Source organism: Mus pahari, chromosome 1 (assembly GCF_900095145.1).
Source record: "Mus pahari chromosome 1, PAHARI_EIJ_v1.1, whole genome shotgun sequence".
NCBI lineage: Eukaryota > Metazoa > Chordata > Mammalia > Rodentia > Muridae > Mus > Mus pahari.
The window spans coordinates 129,421,214-129,442,923 of NC_034590.1; the positions used below are offsets into that span (position 1 = coordinate 129,421,214).

Genomic DNA, 21,710 nt, shown 5'->3' on the forward strand with positions numbered 1-21,710 from the left:
CAAGTAAGGGAAAAGAAAGTGGCTGCAAAGATTGGGCAGAATTTTATTCAAAATTGTGGAGGAAAAGAGAACAACTTAAGTTATTTTGTGAGCAACGCTTATTTCAGCAAAGCCCAAACTAAGAAGCTGAAAAGGCGGCAATTAGAGGCTGGGCTATGGGTGAGGGCGGGGCCACAGCGGCGAGGGCGGGGCCTCAGATGCCGGGGTTGAACCCAGGACGAGGACCGTCCGCACCACAACGACCGGGAGCCGGGCGCGGCCTCTGGGCGGGGCCGCAACGGCGGGGGCGGGGCTACGACGCGGGAGCAACGGAAGCCGAGCAGGCCGGTCGCCTGGGCCGCAGACCTGTGCGTTCGCCGCGGTTGTCGCAGTTCCGGCCGAGCGGCCGCTGGGTTCTGACGGCTGGCCGCCGTCCTGCGGGCAGGCACCGGTAGCGGCGGGTGTCTCGCTCCGCCGGCCCAGCTCCCGCGGGAATCCCCGGCTGGTCCGGGCCCGGGCACCACACTCACGGCGGCTCCGTCGCAGGCACGGAGCGAGGAGCAGCCCGCGTCCTCCGAGGTCAGCGTCATGAGGAGCCTGCCATTCTTCTGTCGCAGCCGGTGGTGCGTGGCTTCGGCCGCGGCTCCAAGCAACTGGGCATCCCCACAGGTGAGCGCGTCGCGGGGCCGTGGGACCCGGCGGCCGCGCTCCTGACGCTAGCGACGAGCTGCAGAGCCCCGTCCGGGAAGGCACTGCAGGTTGGATTGGCCGAACTCTCAAGCTGTTGAAAGTTCCATTCTTCTGATGTTACTGTGCAGTGATCAGTGACAACACCGGTAGTTCTATGAGAGCCGACGTTTATTTGGTCTGACTACATACGTTTGAGTAATCGAGACTTGATTGCCCGTTCTTAAAAATGATGCCTTGGGCTGTTCCTTGACCTAGTAAATCAACCTTTGTATTTGGGATTTGGGGCTGTGGTTTTTGAAAATAAGAATCCTTTAAAGTGACGCAGCCTACTTAGGGGCGTTACTAGGGAAAAGCAGGGACTTTTTGCTTGTTTTAATTCAAACAGATAGGGTCTCACTTCCTCCTACTCCCTGAGCTCTGGGGATCTCTCATAGCCTCCCAAGTAGAACTACATGGGTAATTTACGATAAACCTGTGCGTTTATTTAGTGTCTTTGTTTCCACTTGGGCATTTTCGTGTGGCTTTTTCTTTGGGGGCGGGGGGGGGGAGAGATTCATACACTTGCCTTGTGGCTCATTTCTAACCTGTGCTGTCTGAAGAGAAGAAATTCAAGTCGGAGGGTTGGATTGGTAGTCTTAGAAAAAAAAAAAAGATCGTGGGAGTGTAATGATTCAAGTTAACTTTTTAATGTGTTTTTGATCAATATTTAATGTGAAACTCGTAGCAATGAATATCTGTTTACTTTTATTTAGCCAATTTTCCTGAACAAGTAGTAGACAATCTTCCAGCTGATGTGGCCACTGGTATTTATTATGGTTGGGCCAGCGTTGGGAGCGGAGATGTCCATAAAATGGTGGTGAGCATCGGGTGGAATCCATACTACAAGAACGTGAAAAAGTCCATGGTAAGAGTCACATCTTGCTCTCTTAAACGCACCCAGAACCCCTCCCTCAGCTTACTTGAAGGGTTTCACGGTAAAGTATTGCCAGACGAGGTGGCAAACTTCTTAGGCTGAGACTCTCTGAGTTCAGGAATAGACGGGGTGTGGTGTCACACACCTTTAATCCCAGCACTTGGGTTATAGAGGTATGTGGATCTGAGTTCAAGGCCAGACTGGTCTATATAGTTCCAGGACCGTCAGGACCACTAGAGATCCTAATTCAAACAGACAAACAAATAACAGGAAGAAAAGTAGCCTGGGCTGCACGCTAACCGACATTCCTTCATTCCACTTCATCCCTGCCACGCCCTCAAGCACTTACTTACTTTTATTTCAATGGAATATTTTTTCTCCATGTTTTTATTGTGTTTCTGTGAATAAAGAGTCTCCTCATAAGGAGTATCTAGTTGGATTAGGTTTTGTAATAATTTTTCCTGCTAACCTCTCTGTGTTTTGATTGACAGCTGTGAGCCATTTAAATTATTTAATTTTTAATTGTGGGTGTGCACATAAGCTCAGGTGCCCATGGTGGCCAGGAAGGTTGGATCCGCTGGAGCTGGCGTTAGCCCAGGCTGTCCAGCTTCAGTGCTGGGAACCAGGCTCGGGTCCTCGTGTGCTCTTTGCTGCTGAGCTATCACGTCAGCCCTCCATTTCGGCTTAAAGCCACCCTGTTGGCCATACCTGTCATCCAGTGTAGGAGGGTGAGGAGTAGAGCCTGGGTTGTGCTGTGAGATCCTATCTCACAACAGAGTAGTTGCTAGAAGGAAGGATTGCCATCGCGTGGCTCTTTGTTTTCAGTGTGTCCTATAAGTGAGCCTTTCCTCATCTCTCAAAATTACCTCATTTATTCGGTCATTTTTATTGGTCTCACTGTGTAATCTCACCTGGCTTGGAACTCCTAGAGATCTATCCACATGCCTTTGCCTCTGCCTCTACCTCTCCAGTGCTGGGATTAAATGTGCCATCACACCCTGTTGGCTTGTCTGTTTAAGGGTCTGAGTACCAACGAGGATTATAAGCATGGACCACCTAACAGACTCAAAAGTGAGGCCCTTTGTAAACACACACACACACACACACACACACACTCGCGCACGTTGCTGGGAATCGAACAAGGCCTCATATCCGGGCCACAGCATACTAGGCCAGCATTCTGCTTAGCCTCCTACCCCTCTCTAAAATCACCTTGAGGGTGTAGTCTTTTTCTTTTTTCTGCCCTACTTTCCCCACAGCTTGCATACTTGGCTGACCTTGAACTCATGAGCCAACCTCTGCCTCCGGAGTGCCAGGCCTGTGCTAAACTTTTAACTTTGAGGAGTTAATAAGAGAAGTGTGTCACAGAAAACTGCAGAGTTAAAATGCTGATGTAAGAGATCAGTGGTTCTCAACCTTTTTAATGCTGTGGCCCTTTAATACAGTTCCTCATGTTGTGGTGACACCCAACCATGAAGGTATTTTCATTGCTACTTCATAACTGTAATTTTGCTATGGCTATGAATCATAATGTAAATATTTTTGGAGGTAGAGGTTTGCCAACAGGCTCAAGACCCACTAGTAAACTGCTGTAATAGTAATGACCATGAACTCCTAGGGAGTTCAAGTCCCTAATGTTGTGTTGATTGTTTAGTGGGCTGAAAGTTGTTGGAGAGATAAGAAAAAGTTGATATGAGAACATTCATCTGTTTTTCTGTGGGGAGAGGAAGGAAAAGGGAGGAGAGGTTGTTTCATTTCCTCTGTAAGCTACTCAGATAACAGAAATACTATTATCAAGCCCATTTCTGGGCCCCCTTGAATTCTTCTGAGAGGATAAACACAGTTACCCATGATCAGGGTGCTCATGCAGTTCAGGGCAGACTGTTAATTTTTAATATTGTTATTTGTCAATATTAGCGATCTATGAAGAATATTTTGTCTTAACAAAATAGTGTTGTCCTGTTAATTTTAATGTAGCCCAGGTAATTTTCCTTTATAGCTAGTGTTTTTAATAATCTAATTGGTGATCAAACTCAGGTCTTCTAGATTGGTGCCAACCACCTTTACCACTAAGCCATCTCACCTGTTTTTGAGAAAGGCTTTCTATAGCTTAATCTTGCCTCGCTCCTGAGTGCTGGGATTGCAGGAGCTATTGTCTATCCTTGGGTCTTTGAGCACACTGTCTTGACTGTCCATAGGATTAGAACCTCTATGAGAGTGAGCCTGTGATGTTGCCCATACCTTACCAGTCTAACACTGTATTCAAGTGCCCCACCTTCCTTTGTTTTTTATTTGAGATGACTTAAGTAAGTTGCAAGGCTGGCTGTGAATTTTCTCTGGAGCCCAAACAGGGAGGATCCTCTTGCCATAACCTCTCAAGTAGTTGGAATCACAGGTCGGCACCAGCAGGCCTGATTCTTGTTGGTGTAAATCCCCCAGTCCTCTTTTCAGCAGGCCTGATTCTTGTTGGTGTGAATCCCCCAGTCTTCTTTTCAAGTTTCCATGGATACTTTGGATACTTTTGGTTTTACCATATAAGTATTAAGAGAAGCTTGTTTTCTTTTTTTTTTCTGTTTTTATTTTCAAGAGTCTTTTTGAAATGTGGATATAAAAGAGAATGTGTGCCAAGTACTTCCCTCTAAATTGAGAAGATGGAGGAGAAGTGTGCAGCTGGTAACCATTGCTGAAGACTCTGAGAAGCCTGGAGGTGCATGCGCATGCCTTCAGCCTCCGCCCCCAGGAGGCAGGAGCCCAGCTACCCTGGGTCGCACTCAAGACTACCTCCAAAGACTTGGGGTGTAGTGTATAGGTCTTTGGGGTGCTTACCCAGTGAAAGAAAGACTGAGTTTGATCCCCAGCAGGGATGGAGGAAAGAATCGCCACCAACTGGATGAATTTCATGGTTTTGTTTTTTTGTTTTTTGGTATTTTTTTCCATAGGGTTTCTCTGTGGTGTAGCCGTCACGTCCTGGAACTCACTCTGTAGACCTCTAGATCTTGGAAATCAAACCTGGGTCTTCTGGAAGAGGACCCTTTTAACTGGTCATTAAATCTTCTCTACAGCCCCACCCCATCCCACCCACCCCAACTGTTTTCATCTTTTTCAACATTTTTGTTTATAGGAAACCCACATCATCCATACCTTCAAAGAGGACTTCTATGGGGAAACTCTCAATGTGGCCATTGTTGGCTATCTCAGACCTGAGAAGAACTTTGATTCTTTAGGTAAGAGTTTTCATTAATCTTTGATAGTATTACAGCTACTTCTCCGAAGGTGACAGGAATATAATTGAGCACTTTTAATTCATGTTAGGCACTGTTTTAAGTATTGTACAAGTTAATCCCTCTCACCCTCAGTAGCCATGTAAGGCGGAGACTAAGTTAGTGCCTTGGTCTGTTTTCTGATGCTCTGACCTAGTACCAGGTGTTCCTGTGGTTCTGGTTCTGGAGTCGAGAGCATGATAGGAGCATGTGTTCAGTACTTGGTGATGCCTTCTTGCTGCCTTGGTGGGTGGGCACCACAGGGTGAGGCCAAGAGAGCTCACTCTTGTATCCCAGCCATTTTCTGTACTCGGGAATCCATTCTGTCCTCCTGGCCCACTTCCCAAAGTTCCTATTCCCAAATAACTTTAACCTTGAGGACTTAGTTTCTAGTACCTGTGTTCCAGGGGACACCCAAGTCCTAGCACTTAGGTGATGAATGGTGGCACCTGGCATCTGACCCTGCAAGGCTGGCAGGGCAGTATGTGCCTCAAGTGCAAGAAGCAGTAATTAGAGATTGCTTCTGGTGTCTTCTTTTGGTGTAGTGCGACATTAAACCCTGGGAGGCGAAGGGTCTCTTTACAAGAGAACACTTTATGTTATATAACACTGGCTTTCCCTGGAGAAAAAGGAGGTCCTAACATTGACTGAATCTGTCCCTTCCCAGGGCTGTGGTGAGGGTGCTTAGTCTGTGTTTTTAGGAGGGGCTGAGCAAAGGAAAAGTAACATGGATTATTAGAAGTTTATCTTTTTTTTTTTTCCAGAGTCACTTATTTCTGCAATTCAAGGTGATATTGAAGAAGTTAAAAAACAACTGGATTTACCCGAACATTTGGAACTCAAAGATGACAATTTCTTCCAAGTTTCTAAAGGCAAAATTATGAATGGCCACTAATGAAAAGTCCCTTACCTGCCTACCANTAGTGTCGCAGTGCTTCTGATACAGTCTCATATTGTTCATAATTTAAATCAAGTGTTTCCCTGTAGCTGTCAAGGTCTCCAGCAGTTCACTCCATCATGTTGCACAGTACTGATTCATTCAGAAATCAAGACTTTAAATGTAATATGTTGATTCAAATGTAGCATGAGAAAGCTTGTACTGAAAATAAAGTCTGTGAGTGTGGGTGGAAAAGNAAGTTCCTGAGGAAAATGAGGACTGACCATAGTTCTTGTGACTGTGCGTGCTGGCAGTGTCACTGGCAAGCCCCAGCCAACACATACTGCTGAACAGAAGCTTTCCAGGAAGTGCAACACACACACACACACACACACACACACACGCTCCCCCTGAGGTCACTTCCTGGTAGTGTCTCAATGCTCTGTGTGGAGTTACTTCAGGTTGAGGTGGCCTCGATCGCCCCGAATCAGGGCTTTTGCTTTTCTGCACAGTACTGAGGCTCCAACCCAGTGCCTTACACGCCAGGCAAGTATGACCACTGAGCTAGGCTCTGCCCCTTTACTTTTGAAGCCATGTGATGGATGGCTACAATGTCTGTGTGTTGCCCTTTTTGAAGAGTAGATGGTTTTGCTCTTTAACATTTTTGTGACTTNNGTTTATTTTCTTCCCATGTTGCCCAGAGATTACTTGTGTNCNTGCCATTCTNCTCAGAACTNANTGGTGGTCAGGTTCAAGTGTGCATTTTGTTTTTAAGAAAAATAAAATAAGCTGTATTTATAGATTTACGTGGAATTGAAATGAACACAGCCAGTTCCTACCCAACCCTGCCCCTGCCCTGTGCTTTTTTTTTTTTTTTTTTTTTTTTGAAGTGTGGTCCTGTGCTTTCAAAGTAAATATAGTTCTCTATGACCAGGCACTTAAATATAATTTACAAGTCCTTGCAGCTTCAGAACCAGGAGAAGTTTCAGTTCATCCTTTATATCTCCTGGTTTCCCTCTGGTCCCTCCCCTTTCCCTCTTGGTGGCTTGAGTTGTTTATGTTGGCAGAAGGTTGACATTCGATGATCGATTGCTTCCAGCTCACCGGGGCATTGAATCATCATTTGTTGAATGGCAACAGGTTTGCTGGGGCAGAGGCACTGCCTAGAGGGAGCGTGCACATGAAAATAGAAAGGTCATTTAACAACACACAGACCCAGGGGCTTGGCCTCTACATGTGTGTGCAAGGAGCGGTGTGGGGAGGGATGGGACTCACTCAGCCCTGTGGATGTGTTCTATGGGTGAGCAACATCCCTAGCCTTCAAAATAGAATTTTTGATGTTGGAAATCCCATATTTAAAGGAAACCTTATCAATGGATTTATGAAGGAAAGTTAAAAAACAAACATGCACAGTACAAAATCTGTGGCTTTTTTTTTTTTTTAGTAAGAATAGCTTGTTATGTCATTAAGTATATCAATGTTCATGGCTAATGTTATCTCATATTTTGTTAAACAGTTGTTATTTGGAATTATATGATTGTGGTTTAGGGCTTAGTTAATTCTCAAGAATTCAAAAACTTATTGATGTATTGTAAGAAATTACAGTACCACGTTGATTAGTCTGAATGTTTGCAGGCATTGGAATAAAATCTGACTGTTTTTTTTTTCCCTCTTCCCCATCAGCCTGAATCCTGTATCTGTTGGGGATTTAGTGACTGATTGTTACTGTGAGGTGTATTTACAATCCTGAATAGACCTATCAAGTAATGGTGCTCATGTGACTAAGAACTTTATTTTCAAGAATCTCCCTCCCCCTTCCAGTTCCTCCATCCCAGGGATCTTTCCTCCTTTTAAGAGACCTTACAAGGTCTCTCTATATACCTTGGCTATCCTTGAAAGTACAGAGATCCACCTGCTGCTTCTTCCGAATGCTGGTATTAAAAGTGTGCATCAAGCCTGGCCAAGACACACACACACCACCACCACCCACCCTTTAAAATTCCTGTAGCAAGGTGACTTTACATGGAAAGGATTCAGAGGAGATCAGTACTCAAAAAGTCAACTCTTAAAGAATGAAGGTTCCCATTAGAAGTTAAAGGAGCCAGACAAGTCTAACTCCTGTATAATCCTCACAACTGTTTTGTAACCATGGATGTGCCACAACCCCACACATTGCTGCAAGGCATTCTTGCCAAGATGTTACAAGTAAGTGCATTTCAGAACTTATCTGAGCTCTGAGATGACTTAGCAGCTTGCAGGTAGGGCACTTAGGTGATGGGGAGGTGTGAGAACCAGTGGCTTGAAAGTTACAAGGACCATCTTCCTTACCCAATGAAGTTGCTGTTGTCTTCCAGTTCCCCTTGTACTTGGGACAGAAGTAAGACTGATAGAGGAAAATCAGCTAGAAAACAAAACAGATCTGCCAAAGAGGGTGTGATCACAAGAGTCAGAAACACTGGATAGAGAGTTTTCCACAGACTCAACGGAGTGAGTTCTTGAAAGGACTGAGTGTATAGAGAAATGAGCGTGGCCATGCGATTTGAAGGTTGTGGGGAAAAGGTATGGTAGCATGCTCCTGGAACTCTAGCGTTAGTGAGGCTGAAGCCAGGGCACTTCAGCACTGAAGACTGAGGAGACCAGCATGCTCAGCACAGTAAGGTCATCTTTAAATGGAGAGGGGCTGGGCTAGGTATGTAGTTCAGAGGTAGTGGCTATACTTAGTATGTGTGAGGCCCTGGTTTCAATCCCCAGCACCAAACCCAAAACAAGAACAAAAGTCACCCGTGTAGTGTTCAGAAAGTTGGGAAGCAGGATGAACTTTTGATTTGGCTTTCTGTCCATTGCTTTGCTTTTGTTTTTGACACAGGGAATTTGTTATGAGTGTAGTCCAGGCCCTTTGGGAATTCACTGACATCATTGTCCCTTGGCCTTTCAAGTGTTGGGATTCTGCTTGCTCTGTCATGCCTGGCCGGCAGTAAATACTGTTGTGCTACAGCTCAAACCTGAAGTCACATGCTTGCTAGGCAAGCAATCTGAACAGCGCCACCCCAACCTCTTGAACCCTTAATCTTATTACTTATTTCTGGCAAGAACATTTCGTATATCTTAGCATGAGGTCTGGTTTGTCTGACCTTGAATTCAGAGATCCACCTGCCTCTGCTTTCCAAGTTCTAGGATTAAAGGTGTGTCCCGCCATACTCAGCTCAGCTTGGTTGGCTTGTTTCCTGTTTTGTTTGTTTGTTTTTTATTTTGTGTTCATCTGTGTGTGTGTGTGTGTGTGTGTGTGTGTGTGTGTGTGTGTGTTTAAACTGCTACCTAAAACTTCCCAAGTGCTGGGATCGCAGGTGTGTGCCCCTGTGTGGCTGAACTGTGAAAACTTCTACCTGGTTTCATTAGTCAGCTTGCTTCTTCCTCTGCAGGTCACATCTAGTTTTATACCAACAGCCTTTTCTTATTTTTTGTGCATGAGTGTTTGTCTGCATGTATGTCTGTACACTACATGCATGCAGTATCCAAGGAAGCCAGAGAGTGTCAGATGTCCTGGGACTGGCCTTATGGGTGGTTTTGAGTCACTGTGTGAACACTAGGAATTGAACCCAGGTCCTCTGAAAGGTATTCTTATTTGCTGAGCCATCTCTCCAGCCCCCAATTTTAGTTTTTACTCAGTGTATTCCAGAGCTACATTGAATGTTTTGGGGAGATAAAACTGGAAGTCATTGCAGGTCATGAGGTGTGGGTTCTATCCAGAATCATGTACACCAATTACTTGCCTCCACCCTAGCCACTCAAGGGAATTCCAGGTCAGAGCAAAGGTCCTTTTAGACTCTTGAGTTTTCTATGATTTTTCTGGGGCTAAGCAGGGAGTAATTTTACTTATCGATTTGAAGATATTTCACAGTAAAGATTGTCCATATAGTCTTTGTGTCAAATGAAGGTAGGTAGGTAGGTGTGTGTGTGTGTCTGTGTGTTTATGTTTCAGATCTATTTCCTTAATAGAACCTGATATTAATGTTCTTGGAGTTCCAGAATGTTTCAAAATTGAGTTACTTTTACTTTTTTTTTTTTTTTTTTGAGTTACTTTTACTTTTTTTTTTTTTTTTTAACAACTTAGAGAAGAGAGGTCTGCCAAGTGTAGTGCACACTGGAAGCAGAGATAGAAGTCTCCAACAACAACAAAAAGGTTCCCATACTTCATCTACTGCCCAGTGTTGGTTTGGGGTTTTTGAGAACGTCTCCACTGTGTAGTCCAGGCTGACTGGAATCTGTGTTCTTGCATGAGTGTTCAGAGTGTCTATGTCTGAAACATGGCCGACATGTTTGTGTCTTCCCCTAGTGGCAGAATATATTAAATACATTCACAAAAGTGCTGTATCAATTAGCTGGGTGCAATTTACCAAGTAGCTATTATTTTCCATTGATAGCTGACTACTGGCAATCACATGTTTTTTTATTCCAATCTTATTTGGAATCAGATCACATGTACTTTACACAGGTGTGCATGCAAGCATGTGTGCGTGACAGGTCGTGGGAAGGAAAAGAGCTACAGAGGAAGCCTCCTTGGAGGCAGAGGCAAAGAGCTGATACAGTCGTAAGCTGAAGGTCTGGGGACAGTCTGGAGTTCTCTGCCTTGTGGTTCCGTTGATAAGCCAAGAAGTCAGATGACCAGTTAGGTTGATAGACCCATCATATTGTCAGATGTGCTTTTCATGGAGTCTGAGTCAGACCCTTAGTTGGTCTTGTGTGTATTAAGTTTCCAGGCCTGGCTGTTCTGAGAGGGCATTAGTACGCACATGAGCCCGTTATTTCAGTCTCCTTTGATATGTTTATAGATGGTCCCTTTTCAAGTATTTGTGCATGGCACATAAGACTGAAACCCCTCCTGCCCATCCCTGCCTTCCACATCTGAGACAGTGCAGGTAGAGATGGGAAAGAGGTGGAGTAGTGTGCTTTATTCATGCCCCCAGGAACTGTGTCTGCCTAGGTAGGGAATGAGATATGAGGTTTACATGTAGTTCTATCTAAATCATCATAGAAAATAGTCACAAAGACAGAGGTGAACTTTTCACTTTCAGTGTAGGGTCTGGTGCACACTTACTAGAAATCAGACAGATATGGTGGGAAGGCAGATCCTCAAAGAGACCCCCCATTCTAAGATGGTTATCTCCAATAAGGAAGTGATGCAGAAAGGAGCAGAGCAGAGGTTTCCAGTATCCTGGGGTCTGAGGGCCTCTTAGAAGTCTGCTTAAAGGGAACACTGAAGTGGAAACTTATGGTTGTGTTGGGTTTGGACTAATAATACTCGTATTATGTTAAATTGGGTCCCCCAAATTGAATCAGATTCCATGCATCCAAATGAAAGACAAGGTGAGGACCCTGCTCTCAGTTGGTTTTGATTGGTAAATAAGGTTGCCAGCAGCCAATGCCCAGGCAGGGAGACAGAGGTGGGACTTTTAGGATTCTCAGCAAGGGACTGAGAGAGGAGGAGGAGGAGGAGGAAAAGGAGGAAGGAGATCTGCTATGCAGGGAGGAGAACCAGAACACCACACCCGAGAAGATGTAGGACAGAGAGTATAGCTGCCATGTAGGAGCCAGGGAAGAGTGGTCCCAAAAGAGCTGCCCAACTGGGTCTAGTGCAGTTAAGATGGAATATAGATTTTAGTAAGTAATAATTTGGGGATATTGGAGGGAGGTAGATTAGCCATGTCAGGTTAGGAAGTGACCCAACCATTGAGCTGTTTAAGGCATGTACAAATATAAAGGCTGTGTGTATGTGTCTTTCATTCGGGAACCCAGAACATTGGGGCAGGTAGTGAGGAATCTGCTGCCAGGATTGAATTGAGTAGATTAATTGGGTACTGCTATAGATGGCGCCCAACGTGATGGTGTTTTGTTGGGGCAAACATGTGAAGGAGTGTTTCCTGAAGTGGACACAGGTGAAAGGATGTTTTGCTAAAGCAAACGTGAAAGGACAGATGATGAGGGATTCTTCGCTAAGGACACGCATGTATCAGTTCACCTTACCTTGTGTGGCTGAGCTCCATATATCATGACTCCATGGAAAAAAATGCACCAAAAATATCTTCTGGTGGTTTTCTGCTGGTTTCTGGCTGCTTCCACTTTGGTGGGTTGGCAGAGTGATGTTAGCTGATATAGACTCACAGGGAGTTTTGCTAAGAGGGACACATACTGAGGAACCTGCGGCAAGGCAAGACCCATGGAGGACAGATGATATTAAACGGACAGTGGCTGGGGTTTGCTTGCATAACTAGCTTTGCAACGATTCATTGGTCCCACATCTTCATTGATCTTCACTTCGTTGAGAGAGGTGTGGCAGAGAAATTCTGGATCCCTGCTGGTTGTGGTCACTCCTACTCACTTGTGCTGATTGGGTTGAGGCCTGGCTGTTTCTGCTAGGTCATGCCACCAGTGCTGATTCATGTTTGCTATCCTGACACTACTGAACTGGACTGCTGGTATACTCATGAAGTGTTTGCAAGTGGCTTGAGCTGCTGCTGCTGATTGCTGTGGACTGAACTTCTGATTTCCTGACAACACGGACGGGATTTGCTCTAAAGAACAATTTCTAAACAGATCCACTTCCCCTGTATCCTAATAACTACTTTTTCATAACCTCTGGTGGGTGGTAGGCTAGGAGGGAGGTTAAAGCATTTAAGAACCATCATTAAAAATAGGGTTAAAAGGACCCTGCCCAGACTCTGATGTGGGAGACTTGATGGCTCTACTTGACCTAGACAAAGTAAGATCAGTCTTGCCAAGCTTCTCCTCTACAGGAAAACCCCTCAGATCTTGTGGGCCTGAGGGACAAAGACTAATGCTGCCCTTGGATCTCTGCCCCTGAGTAAGCCAGAGACCATTGGAGCCTAGGGTAGCCATCTAGTTAATAGGTAAGTCTCTGTCATTTTAATTGATACAAAGGCCATTTGGATTATACTTCCTGCTCTATTTTATCCTTCTCAGAGTTGATGGCATTGATTGTGAGACCAACAGTAGCTTTTCCAGTTTAACAGTGACAAGCAACCAGCTCCTCACACCCGGTCTGCTGCTACCTTGCTAGTTTATTTCACATATAAAAAGTAGACCTTGCTTTTTCAAGAGCTGCTTGGACTCCTGCTGAGCAAAACCAGCAGTTTGCCTTTCTAACAGGCTTCACATTAAAGGATAAACAGGTTTCAGATGGAACTCTTTGCTGTTCCTTTTGAACTTGCTTTGCAATGACTGTTCTAAGTAATAACTACTCGAGTCCTTGGTAAATGATTAGACAAGAAGAAAAGGCTTACAATCTATGTAAGTTCTATGGGTCTAAGAAAGTGTTCTAAAGTGTTTAAAGGTATGGAATGTGAAAGCTTGCATAAGTTCTGAGGGTCTAAGAAAATGATATAAGATATGTAAATGCAAGTTGCAAATGTGTAAGAAAATGACTTAAGAAATCTAAAAAATGTAACCAAAAAAAAAAAAAAAAAAACCTAAGCCAACAGAGCACAGTAGGGATATTACAACTGAACTTCTCCAGAAGGGAAACGTTATAGAGAATTCACTTTGTTTAGAGACTTCAGTGAACTTAGCCAGGTTGGTTTGGTCTTTCCCCACCCACCAAACCTAAAGGACTTTTCAAACTGTGCAATCTGAAATCAAATTAGCGTGGAGTAACTTCAAGGGTAGCACGTGATGTAATACTCTAGCGTGGGTAAGTACCGCTCATCCTCTTGCTTCGGTTTCTAAGTTTGGTGTGAAAGTCCCTGTTTTAATTTGCTCTTGTGCTGGTAGTGGAGGGATTGGACACCTCCAACATGGAGATTAGGAACAGGGTCTGTGGAGCCGGTTGAATTCTCTGCAAACCTGGGAAAGTTACTATTCTGTGACTTATTGTCATGGTCACAGAGCAGGACAACAGTGGTGCTTACCTCATAATTTCAAGGGAAATTAAGGAGTAAATGAGTTGATTCATCCTAATGCATCCAAGGGACCCTGAGAAAGGGAATGTGCTCAACCAATGTTGCTGCTATTGCTTTGGCAGGAATGGTGTTTCTCCTGATGGCCAAAGACCCGAGACTTTAAAGGCACAATCCTCTCTAGATTATCCACAGGGAATCTGTGGGTTTTTTTTTTTTTTTAAAAAGATGTTACAGTGAGCAAACACATCACAGATTTATGGCAGTCTACATGAGGATGAGAGGTGTTACAAAGGGGAATGAGCTAAGTCTCTGACCGTAAGGAAAATATGCTCTTCCAGAGAAATTCCAATTTATTTTACTTCATCTCTATCACAGCCTGTGGACCCTCACATGCATTAGAGCGATAATGTGTTGAGTACATATCTGTGGAAGGAATCAGGAATTCTACCTCTGCCCCAGCAGCTAGCAAGGAAATACCCTGCCCATTCTTTCTAATACCCTTGAGCTGTAGAGGACAAGACGCAGCTTAGGAGGTTTATGTGAATGCTTCCAGAAGCCCACATTTGAGACATGTCTTTTACTAGTCCATACTCTTGACTGAAAAAACTTGCAAGAAGTTCCTGGAGAAATGGCTCCAAATGACAGAGAAAACCTTTACAGGTTATTTTTCCTCATTGTCCTCTTCAGATAGAATCTCATGTAGCCCATGCTGGATTCAAACTTGTTATATACACAAAGAATGGCCTTGAACTCGGGTTCTCCTGCTGTCACTTTCTGAGTGGGATTATGTCATAGTATATAGAGTGTATGATGTATACCATACAAGATTTATGGTGTTAAGCAAGCACTCTACAAATGGAGCTATTTTCCCATCTAGGATCTTTTCTCTTTGCTGTTTAGAACAACTAAGAGGTCAGATTGGGGGTTGGGGTGGGGTCAACAGGTGTGTGTGTGTGTGTGTGTGTGTGTGTGTGTGTGTGTGTGTATGTGTTTCTTCCTGACTCGTTTACCTGGGCTCCACTTTCATCCCAATGATTCCTGTCCCTAGCTTTGTAAATAGAACTCTGATGTCACAATCCCTGGGAGGTCAGGCTGGGTGAATGTGGCCCTGCCCTTCACGGTGTGCCTAGAGATACAAGAAAAAAAAAATGAACCATTTGACATGGAAGGGGGAAGGAAAAAGGGAGGTTGGAGAGAAGTAATGGTTGAGAGCATGAACAAGTTTCCAGAACATCATGAACTTCATTTAAAGTTGACAACAGCTAAGATTTACAGTTGTGCAAGTCCATGTTTATAACATGCAAGCACGCCCCCCCCCCCCCACACACACACTAGTTCAGATGAGGTGGTCAGTGTCATGTGGAGCTACGGTGAAAATAAAGATATACTGAACTTGATGGTCAGCTGCATTTTTCTTTTCTTCTTGTATGTGTGTCCGTGTCCCACCACTGTGCACACGTGGAGATCAGAGAACATCTTGGAGGGTTGGTTCTCTCCTACTGTGTGGGCCAGGGAGACTGAACTAAGGTTACATGGCTTAGTGCAAGTGTCTATACACACTGAGCCATCTATCTTGACAGCCCACCAGCTGTCTTCATTAAGTTTTCTATGTCTACAAGTAAGTTTTTCTTTATTAATCCTCATGTTGCTTTATAGTTCCATCTTGCAATTATAAAGAGTTCATAGTTGTTGATTGACTTCTTTGACTGACTTTCGGGTGAAGGGCAGAGCAGAAGTTGATGGAATTTGCAAGCCTCTGTCATTCATTGTTCCGAGTATTTCTGACACAGGGTCAGCTCTGTGAGTATGCCACATAGGCCATTGTGCAAGGCAGCATCATCCTGAGAAGAGCTTTATGCTTAACCCATTGCCCCATGGCCACCATCTTGAAATTCTTAACAGTTTTGCATTGGGCCTAATTACATAGCCATTCCCAAATAACCTTGTTATTTGCCAGGGGTGGATAAAAAGAGGTGAACTAGAGGAAAATGTTAAAGTAGCAACTCATTTTCAACAGATTTTGTTTAATTATCACAAGCAAATAGCAGGAAACAAGACTGTTTAAAATCACCAGGCATCTACCAATAGGGCTCAAATGGTTTTGTGGGCAAGCAGATCTTTTAAGCTGCTCTTTAGAAGTGAAAAGTGAGCTGACTGTACTCAGTTGGTAGAGCACAAAGCTCCTTCACGATCCTCCTGATACCAGGAGAATGTATCAAAGTCCTATGTCAAAGCTTATCAAGAATTCTGCATGCAGTTGCTTTCTGATTCAGTTTGATTTGAAGTCCATATCTGTTCCAAGAAAAGATAGATACTAAATACACCATTATGGCTATCCTTATGCGCTTGCTCACATGAACCCTGAACTTTAGAACTAAGGCCAAAAGCAACCTTTTGACAACTCTGCAACACCCAGCTCTTGCTTTTCTATTTGCTTCCACCCAGCTATCTGACCTGATCCACAGCCCTGAGCCGCCCTGTTTACATTGCTCTTGGTTCCATCTCAAGGCTAAAGTCCAGGCGATTACTGCTTCCTGTAAGGTGCTGGGTGGACTCAAGTAGAAGAAGGCCATCTGATGCACCTGTTGTCTTACTGGGACTCAGAAAACACCCCAAACTGTGGCAAAAGTGAGGCTTCAGTGTCTCAAAACTTTCTGCAGTCTTATTTCTCAGCCTTTTCACCCCCGAAGCATGTCATAGAAACTAAAACCTCTTTTTCATCAAGCCTAAAACTCTCTGCCTTTCAGTCTAGCAGACGGTCATAAGGAAGTTCTCTGAGCCACAGTAGTGAAGCCCATAATAATTCCAGCACTGGGGAAGCTGAGGCAAGAAGATATTAAGATCTAGGCTAACCTGTCTCAAAAACAAAGCAAAACAAAGCAAAGCAAAACAAAAACAAAAGACAAAAGAAATCTGTGAGGCCAGTCTCACTTGTAGCCTGGTGGTAGAAGAAACTCTTGTGGGATGGAGCTATGACCATTTCAAAGAGAGCAGGGTGTGGCAAGATTCACAGGGTTCACTGGTGTCAGTCAAGCTCTTGCTAGTGTGTTTGTTGAACTTGGGTCTCCTTCACTAAAACTTTTGATCACTTCAGCTAGGAACGGATTTTGTTTTCTTCTGGCTTGAGGGCAGATCACTAAGGGTTCTGAAAGAGAGGTGTCTTATTTCTCAGCCCGCTAGTAAACTGAGTAAAAAGAAAATCTCCTTAATGATGGGTTACTTGAAACCATTCATTATTTGCTTTTCAGAGGATCAAAGAAAGATTTTGTTGAAAGAGGCTGAGTCTGTCTTTATCACCAGATTTTAACTCTGTAGAGGGAGTTAAAGCTCCCTTTCCCTCCCCTGTGTAATCAGGCTCCACAAATCCTGGAAAAGCAGTAGGTTCATAGTTGGGGAAAACATTAGTCACCTCACACGGGAAGGTGGGTGAGGGGGAGAAGAGGACCGAACTATGAACCAGGGGCACTGTGCATTCTCATTCATCTGGTAGGAAGGTTGCAGTGTAGTTTCCCACACAGCCAAGATTCAGAGCAGCTCAGAAAGTTGCCCAGGAACCACACCAGAGAGTGTTAAGTTCCAAACTCGTGAATGAGGACACCCATCATGTATCATCCACCAAGCTGTTCAAAGGAGAAAGGATAGTTTATGAATGGATGGAATAAGATGAAATGGTTGGAATGGAAGGAGTTTGTCAGTCCAGGATGTATGGACCCTGGTGGGACTTTCTTGCTTGTGTGTCTATGTGTATGTGTGTGTGTGTGTGTGTGTGTTTGTGTTTTTGTGTATGCTCACATAGAGACTGGAAGAGAACTTTGGATGCGTTGTCTATCTGTCTGCATTATTCCCTTGAGACAGGATTTTTCACTGAGTCTCAGCAATCTTCCTGTCTCTGCCCCCTGGCTCCCACCCCACCCATCGTGGCTGAGGTTACAAGCAGGTGAGAGCACACCTGACCTTTTCTACGTGGTTGCTGGGGATATGAACTCAAGTCTTTGTGCTAAAACAACAAGTGCTCTTTCCTACTGAACCCCTCCCCCAGCCTGAGACTCTCCCACTTCCTGAGAGCTTTGGTGCATTAAAGATCTTATTTTTATCAGTTTAACTATGTAGATGTCTGTGTGATTGAGTGTGGGCTTGCATGTGCCATGCTGAGGCCAGAGGAGTTGGATCTGTCTGCAGTAGGACACAGCAGACAGTTGTGTACTGCCCTGCATGGGTGCTTGGCACTCAACTACGATCTTCTGAAAAGCAGTACATGCTCCTAACTGCTGAGTGCTTTCCTGCCCAAGATTTTTGGTGCTTTAAAATCAAGAGCAGAGTGGAGTTTGGTGGTCCGTGTCTTTAATTCTCCCAAATGTGGTGGTTGGTGAAGGGCGGGTCTAGCTCAGCTCAGTGCTTCAGGCAGCAGTCCAGATCAGGGCATAGCCTTTGGTGGTAACATGGTCCTGAGACATCAACACAGACCACAGCTGCAGCAGGATCACAGACGCAGGCATGGTCCTTGGTGGGAGTCTGGGTCACAACCTCACCATGAGGAGTCATTCTGCCCGTTCCTCAGTCTCGAGGTCCACCTTTCTCCACAGTATGCTCCATCTTTCCTGTCTCTCCCACACATACTTGGCCGCCACAGCTGTGCCTGAGGCAGATCCTTGGTTAGGTGTCTTTCTTCTGGCTGCTGCAGCTTCCCCTTCTTTGTTTCAATGCCATGAACCTATGATTTGAAGTTCATGAGAAGCAGGCCTGTCATTGTATGGAGCCTTGGACAATCAAGTTATAAATCTCCACCCTCCTTTACTGAACTTTTTTTTTTTTTTTAATTCTCCCAAACATTTCTCTTACTATGCCCTTGAAAGCAAACAAACAAAGCTGGGTCTTTGGATCCATTTGCTCCTTCTAAGAGTTCTTTGTGATCTAATAATGTTTGCCCTCTGAACTGTCATAGCACCTGCCCTTCTCCATGTAACTGTGGCATTTTGTACACACATTTGTTCACTGCCATGCTAAGTTCTTCGGAGGCAGACAATAAGGTCTTGCTCATCTTCGCTTTCTAGTTTCACTTGTGTAACCCATATATCTTGTTTACTACTACACGTAACTTATAGCACGTTTTGTTTTATCTTTGCAAACTCATTCTTAAAACCTTAAAAAGTAGTTTCAAGTTATAAACGAAAGTAAAGATTATCTTGTGAAAGCTTTCATTCTGTCTGTACCATTTCCCAACGTGGAGTTGACGAATTCAAATAGAATAAATATCTATGGTCCTTTTCTTTAAAAGAACTTATTTGATTTTATTCTATGTCCATTGATGTTAAGGTGTCAGGTGCCCTGGAATTGGAGTTATAGACAGCTGTGCCTGCCATGTGGGTGTCAGGAATTGAACCCAGGTCCTCTAGGAAGGATAGCCAGTGCTCTTAACCACTGTACTAGCTGGTTTTGTGTGTCAACTTGACACAAGCTGGAGTTATCATAGAGAAAGGAGCCTTCCTTGAGGAAATGCCTTCACGAGATCCAGCTGTAAGGCATTTCCTCAATTAGTGATCAAAGAAGGGAGGGCCCATTGTGGGTGGTGCCATCCCGGGGCTGGTAGTCCTAGGTTCTATAAGAAAGCAGGCTGAGCAAGCCAGGGGAAGCAAGCCAGTAAAGACCATCCCTCCATGGCCTCTGCATCAGCTCCTGCTTCCTGACCTGCTTGAGTTCCAGTCCTGACTTCCTTTGGTGATGAACAGCAATGTGGAAGTGTAAGCTGAATAAACCCTTTCCTTCCCAACTTGCTTCTTGGTCATGATATTTTGTGCAGGAATAGAAACCCTGACTAAAGCAACCACTGAGTCATGTTTACGGCCCCATTTACAAGATTCTTTTACCAAACTGGCTTCCAAAAGTGCTTTATGGACTATGGTAGGTGAACTCAAAAGTAACTCCCAAATTTCTTATCCTTAATAAATCTGAGACTAGCTAGAGAGGATGACAAGCTCAGTGACTGTCATAGCTGAAGGGATATTGTCCACATAGACCTAACTTAACTGCCTGAGAGCAAGAACAATGCCACATGAAAGAAGAAAGACTAACTCTTGGTGTCCAAGAGTGGGCCTGATTTATTTTGGAGCTTTTTGGTCTCTCCTGTTTTAATCTCCTGTTCTCAAAGAGAGTGCTCTTAATCTAAGAGAGGTATAATTAAATAAATATTTTTCTCTCATATATTACATCCCCACTGGTTTCCCATTCCTCCCCTCACCCCTGCACCCTTGTCTCAGATTTACTTCTTACCCCTCACTCTACCTCCCCTTAGAAAAGAGCTGTGTGTGTGTGTGTGTGTGTGTGTGTGTGTGTGTGTGTCTGCCAAACAGGGCATAATGAGCTACAGTGAGACCAGACACATACCATCACATCAAGGCTGGGCAAGGCAATCCAGTAGGGGAAAAAGGGTCCCATGAGTAGGCAAAGGAGTCAGGGACAGTCCCCATTCACACTGTTTAGGATTCCCATGAGAACACCAAGCTACTCAGTTATAACGTACACACAGAGGACCTAGGCCCGACTCCTACAGGTTCCCGATCTCTGTTGAGTCTCCAATCAGCCGACTTTGTGGGCTGTGTTCTCCTGGTGTGTCCCTGACGCCTCTGGTTCTCTCCTCCCCCTCCCCCTCCTCGAGCTCCACTTAATGATTGGCCATGGGACTCTGCATCTGTGCCTATCAGTTGCTGGATGAAGTCTCTCTAGCCCCCTGATGACGATTCTGCTAGACTCCCGTCTCAGCACACCCTGCAGGCAGGACACACTGTAGGTTGAATGTTTTGTGACCGAGCCTTTTCAGCCAGACAAACAAGGTCTCCAGGGAGGGACTGAGGATTGAGAAGAAAAAGGCAATTAGACAATATTATAACATGACTCCAGCCAGTGCTGAGGCTGATGTGGGTTTATTTTTTTCCAGTCTGCTTTTATATTATTCTCAGTACAAACAAAGAATATGGTCAGTCCTAAGACATAAACTGAGTAGTTAAGGAACAAGCAAAGCATAGACAAAGGTTCCGGGATTACTGTATTCAGGGTCTTAACAAGGCCCATCAAGGTACAAAGAACACATTCCTCAGCTGTATTCATCTTGAGCCTTCTTCCATGTCCAAGTCCAAGGTCAAATTCCCAACTGAGCCTGGTTCTCTGTTCTAGCCCAATATTAAACTCTTGCCAAAATTCTAGAAGTGGCCCTAAGTGCTCTCCACAGTTTGTGGCTGGGTTGGTGTCTCAATCCCTCCCCTTGAGGCCTTAGCTGGTTACAGGAGATGGCTGGTTCAGGCCCTGTGTCCTCTGTTCCTAGGAGTCTTTCCTGGGTTACTCTGGTAGGTTCCATGGAGTTTCCATTGCACTAGGCTCCCACCTGCCCCCAAAATGCCCCCAATTGCAGTTGTTTTTCCCAGTATTTTCTCTCTCCTTCCCCTAATTCCTCCTGTTCTCAAACTTACCTGCTATTCCACTTGCTAAATCTATTCTTTGTCACCTTTCTGTGGAGATCCTTTCATCCCCACTTAAGCCTTGTGACTTAGCCTCTCTGAGTCTGTGGACTTTGCATGATTGTCTTTTAAAGAAAAGATCTCTGTATTATGTATTATGTAGCTCTGGCTGTCCTGAAACTCACTGTGTAGACCGGGCTGGCCTCAGACTCATAGAAATCCTCTGCTTCTGTCCAACTGTCACTGTGTCATCATGGCTGGCCATTAAAGATGTCTTGAACAAAGGCCATCTCCTATATATAAATAACTGTACAGCAAATATTGTACAAAAAAGATATGAAGAAATTTTGCCTTTATCAGCTTTTTATAAGAGTCTCATAAGGGAGAAATTTGTTTTTCTGGCCCTTCTGATCAGAACAGCACATAAAGCCACATCAAGTATTATCACCCTATACCCACATTCTGTGTGTGTGTGTGTGTGTGTGTGTGTGTGTGTGTGTGTGTGTTGGAGGGGTGTAGGGTTAGTAGGGGTCTCACATTCACTCCACCACAGGGCTCTAGCACTCAGGGAGTCAGGACTCTGGAAGTTGACTGCACTTTCGCCACACTGTTATTGGGTGGGTGCCAGCC

At 44.6% G+C, this 21,710-nt stretch overlaps 1 protein-coding gene across 1 annotated transcript; it reads left to right on the top strand.

The window, feature by feature from the left end:
* Positions 1-309: 309 nt before the first annotated feature.
* On the top strand, positions 310-7,401 carry Rfk (riboflavin kinase). The gene is given in 5 exon segments (XM_021215024.2): positions 310-595; positions 598-648; positions 1,422-1,573; positions 4,704-4,806; positions 5,607-7,401. Coding segments are annotated over 5 exon segments (465 nt in total). The 5' UTR covers positions 310-567; the 3' UTR covers positions 5,738-7,401.
* The last annotated feature ends 14,309 nt before the right edge of the window (positions 7,402-21,710 follow it).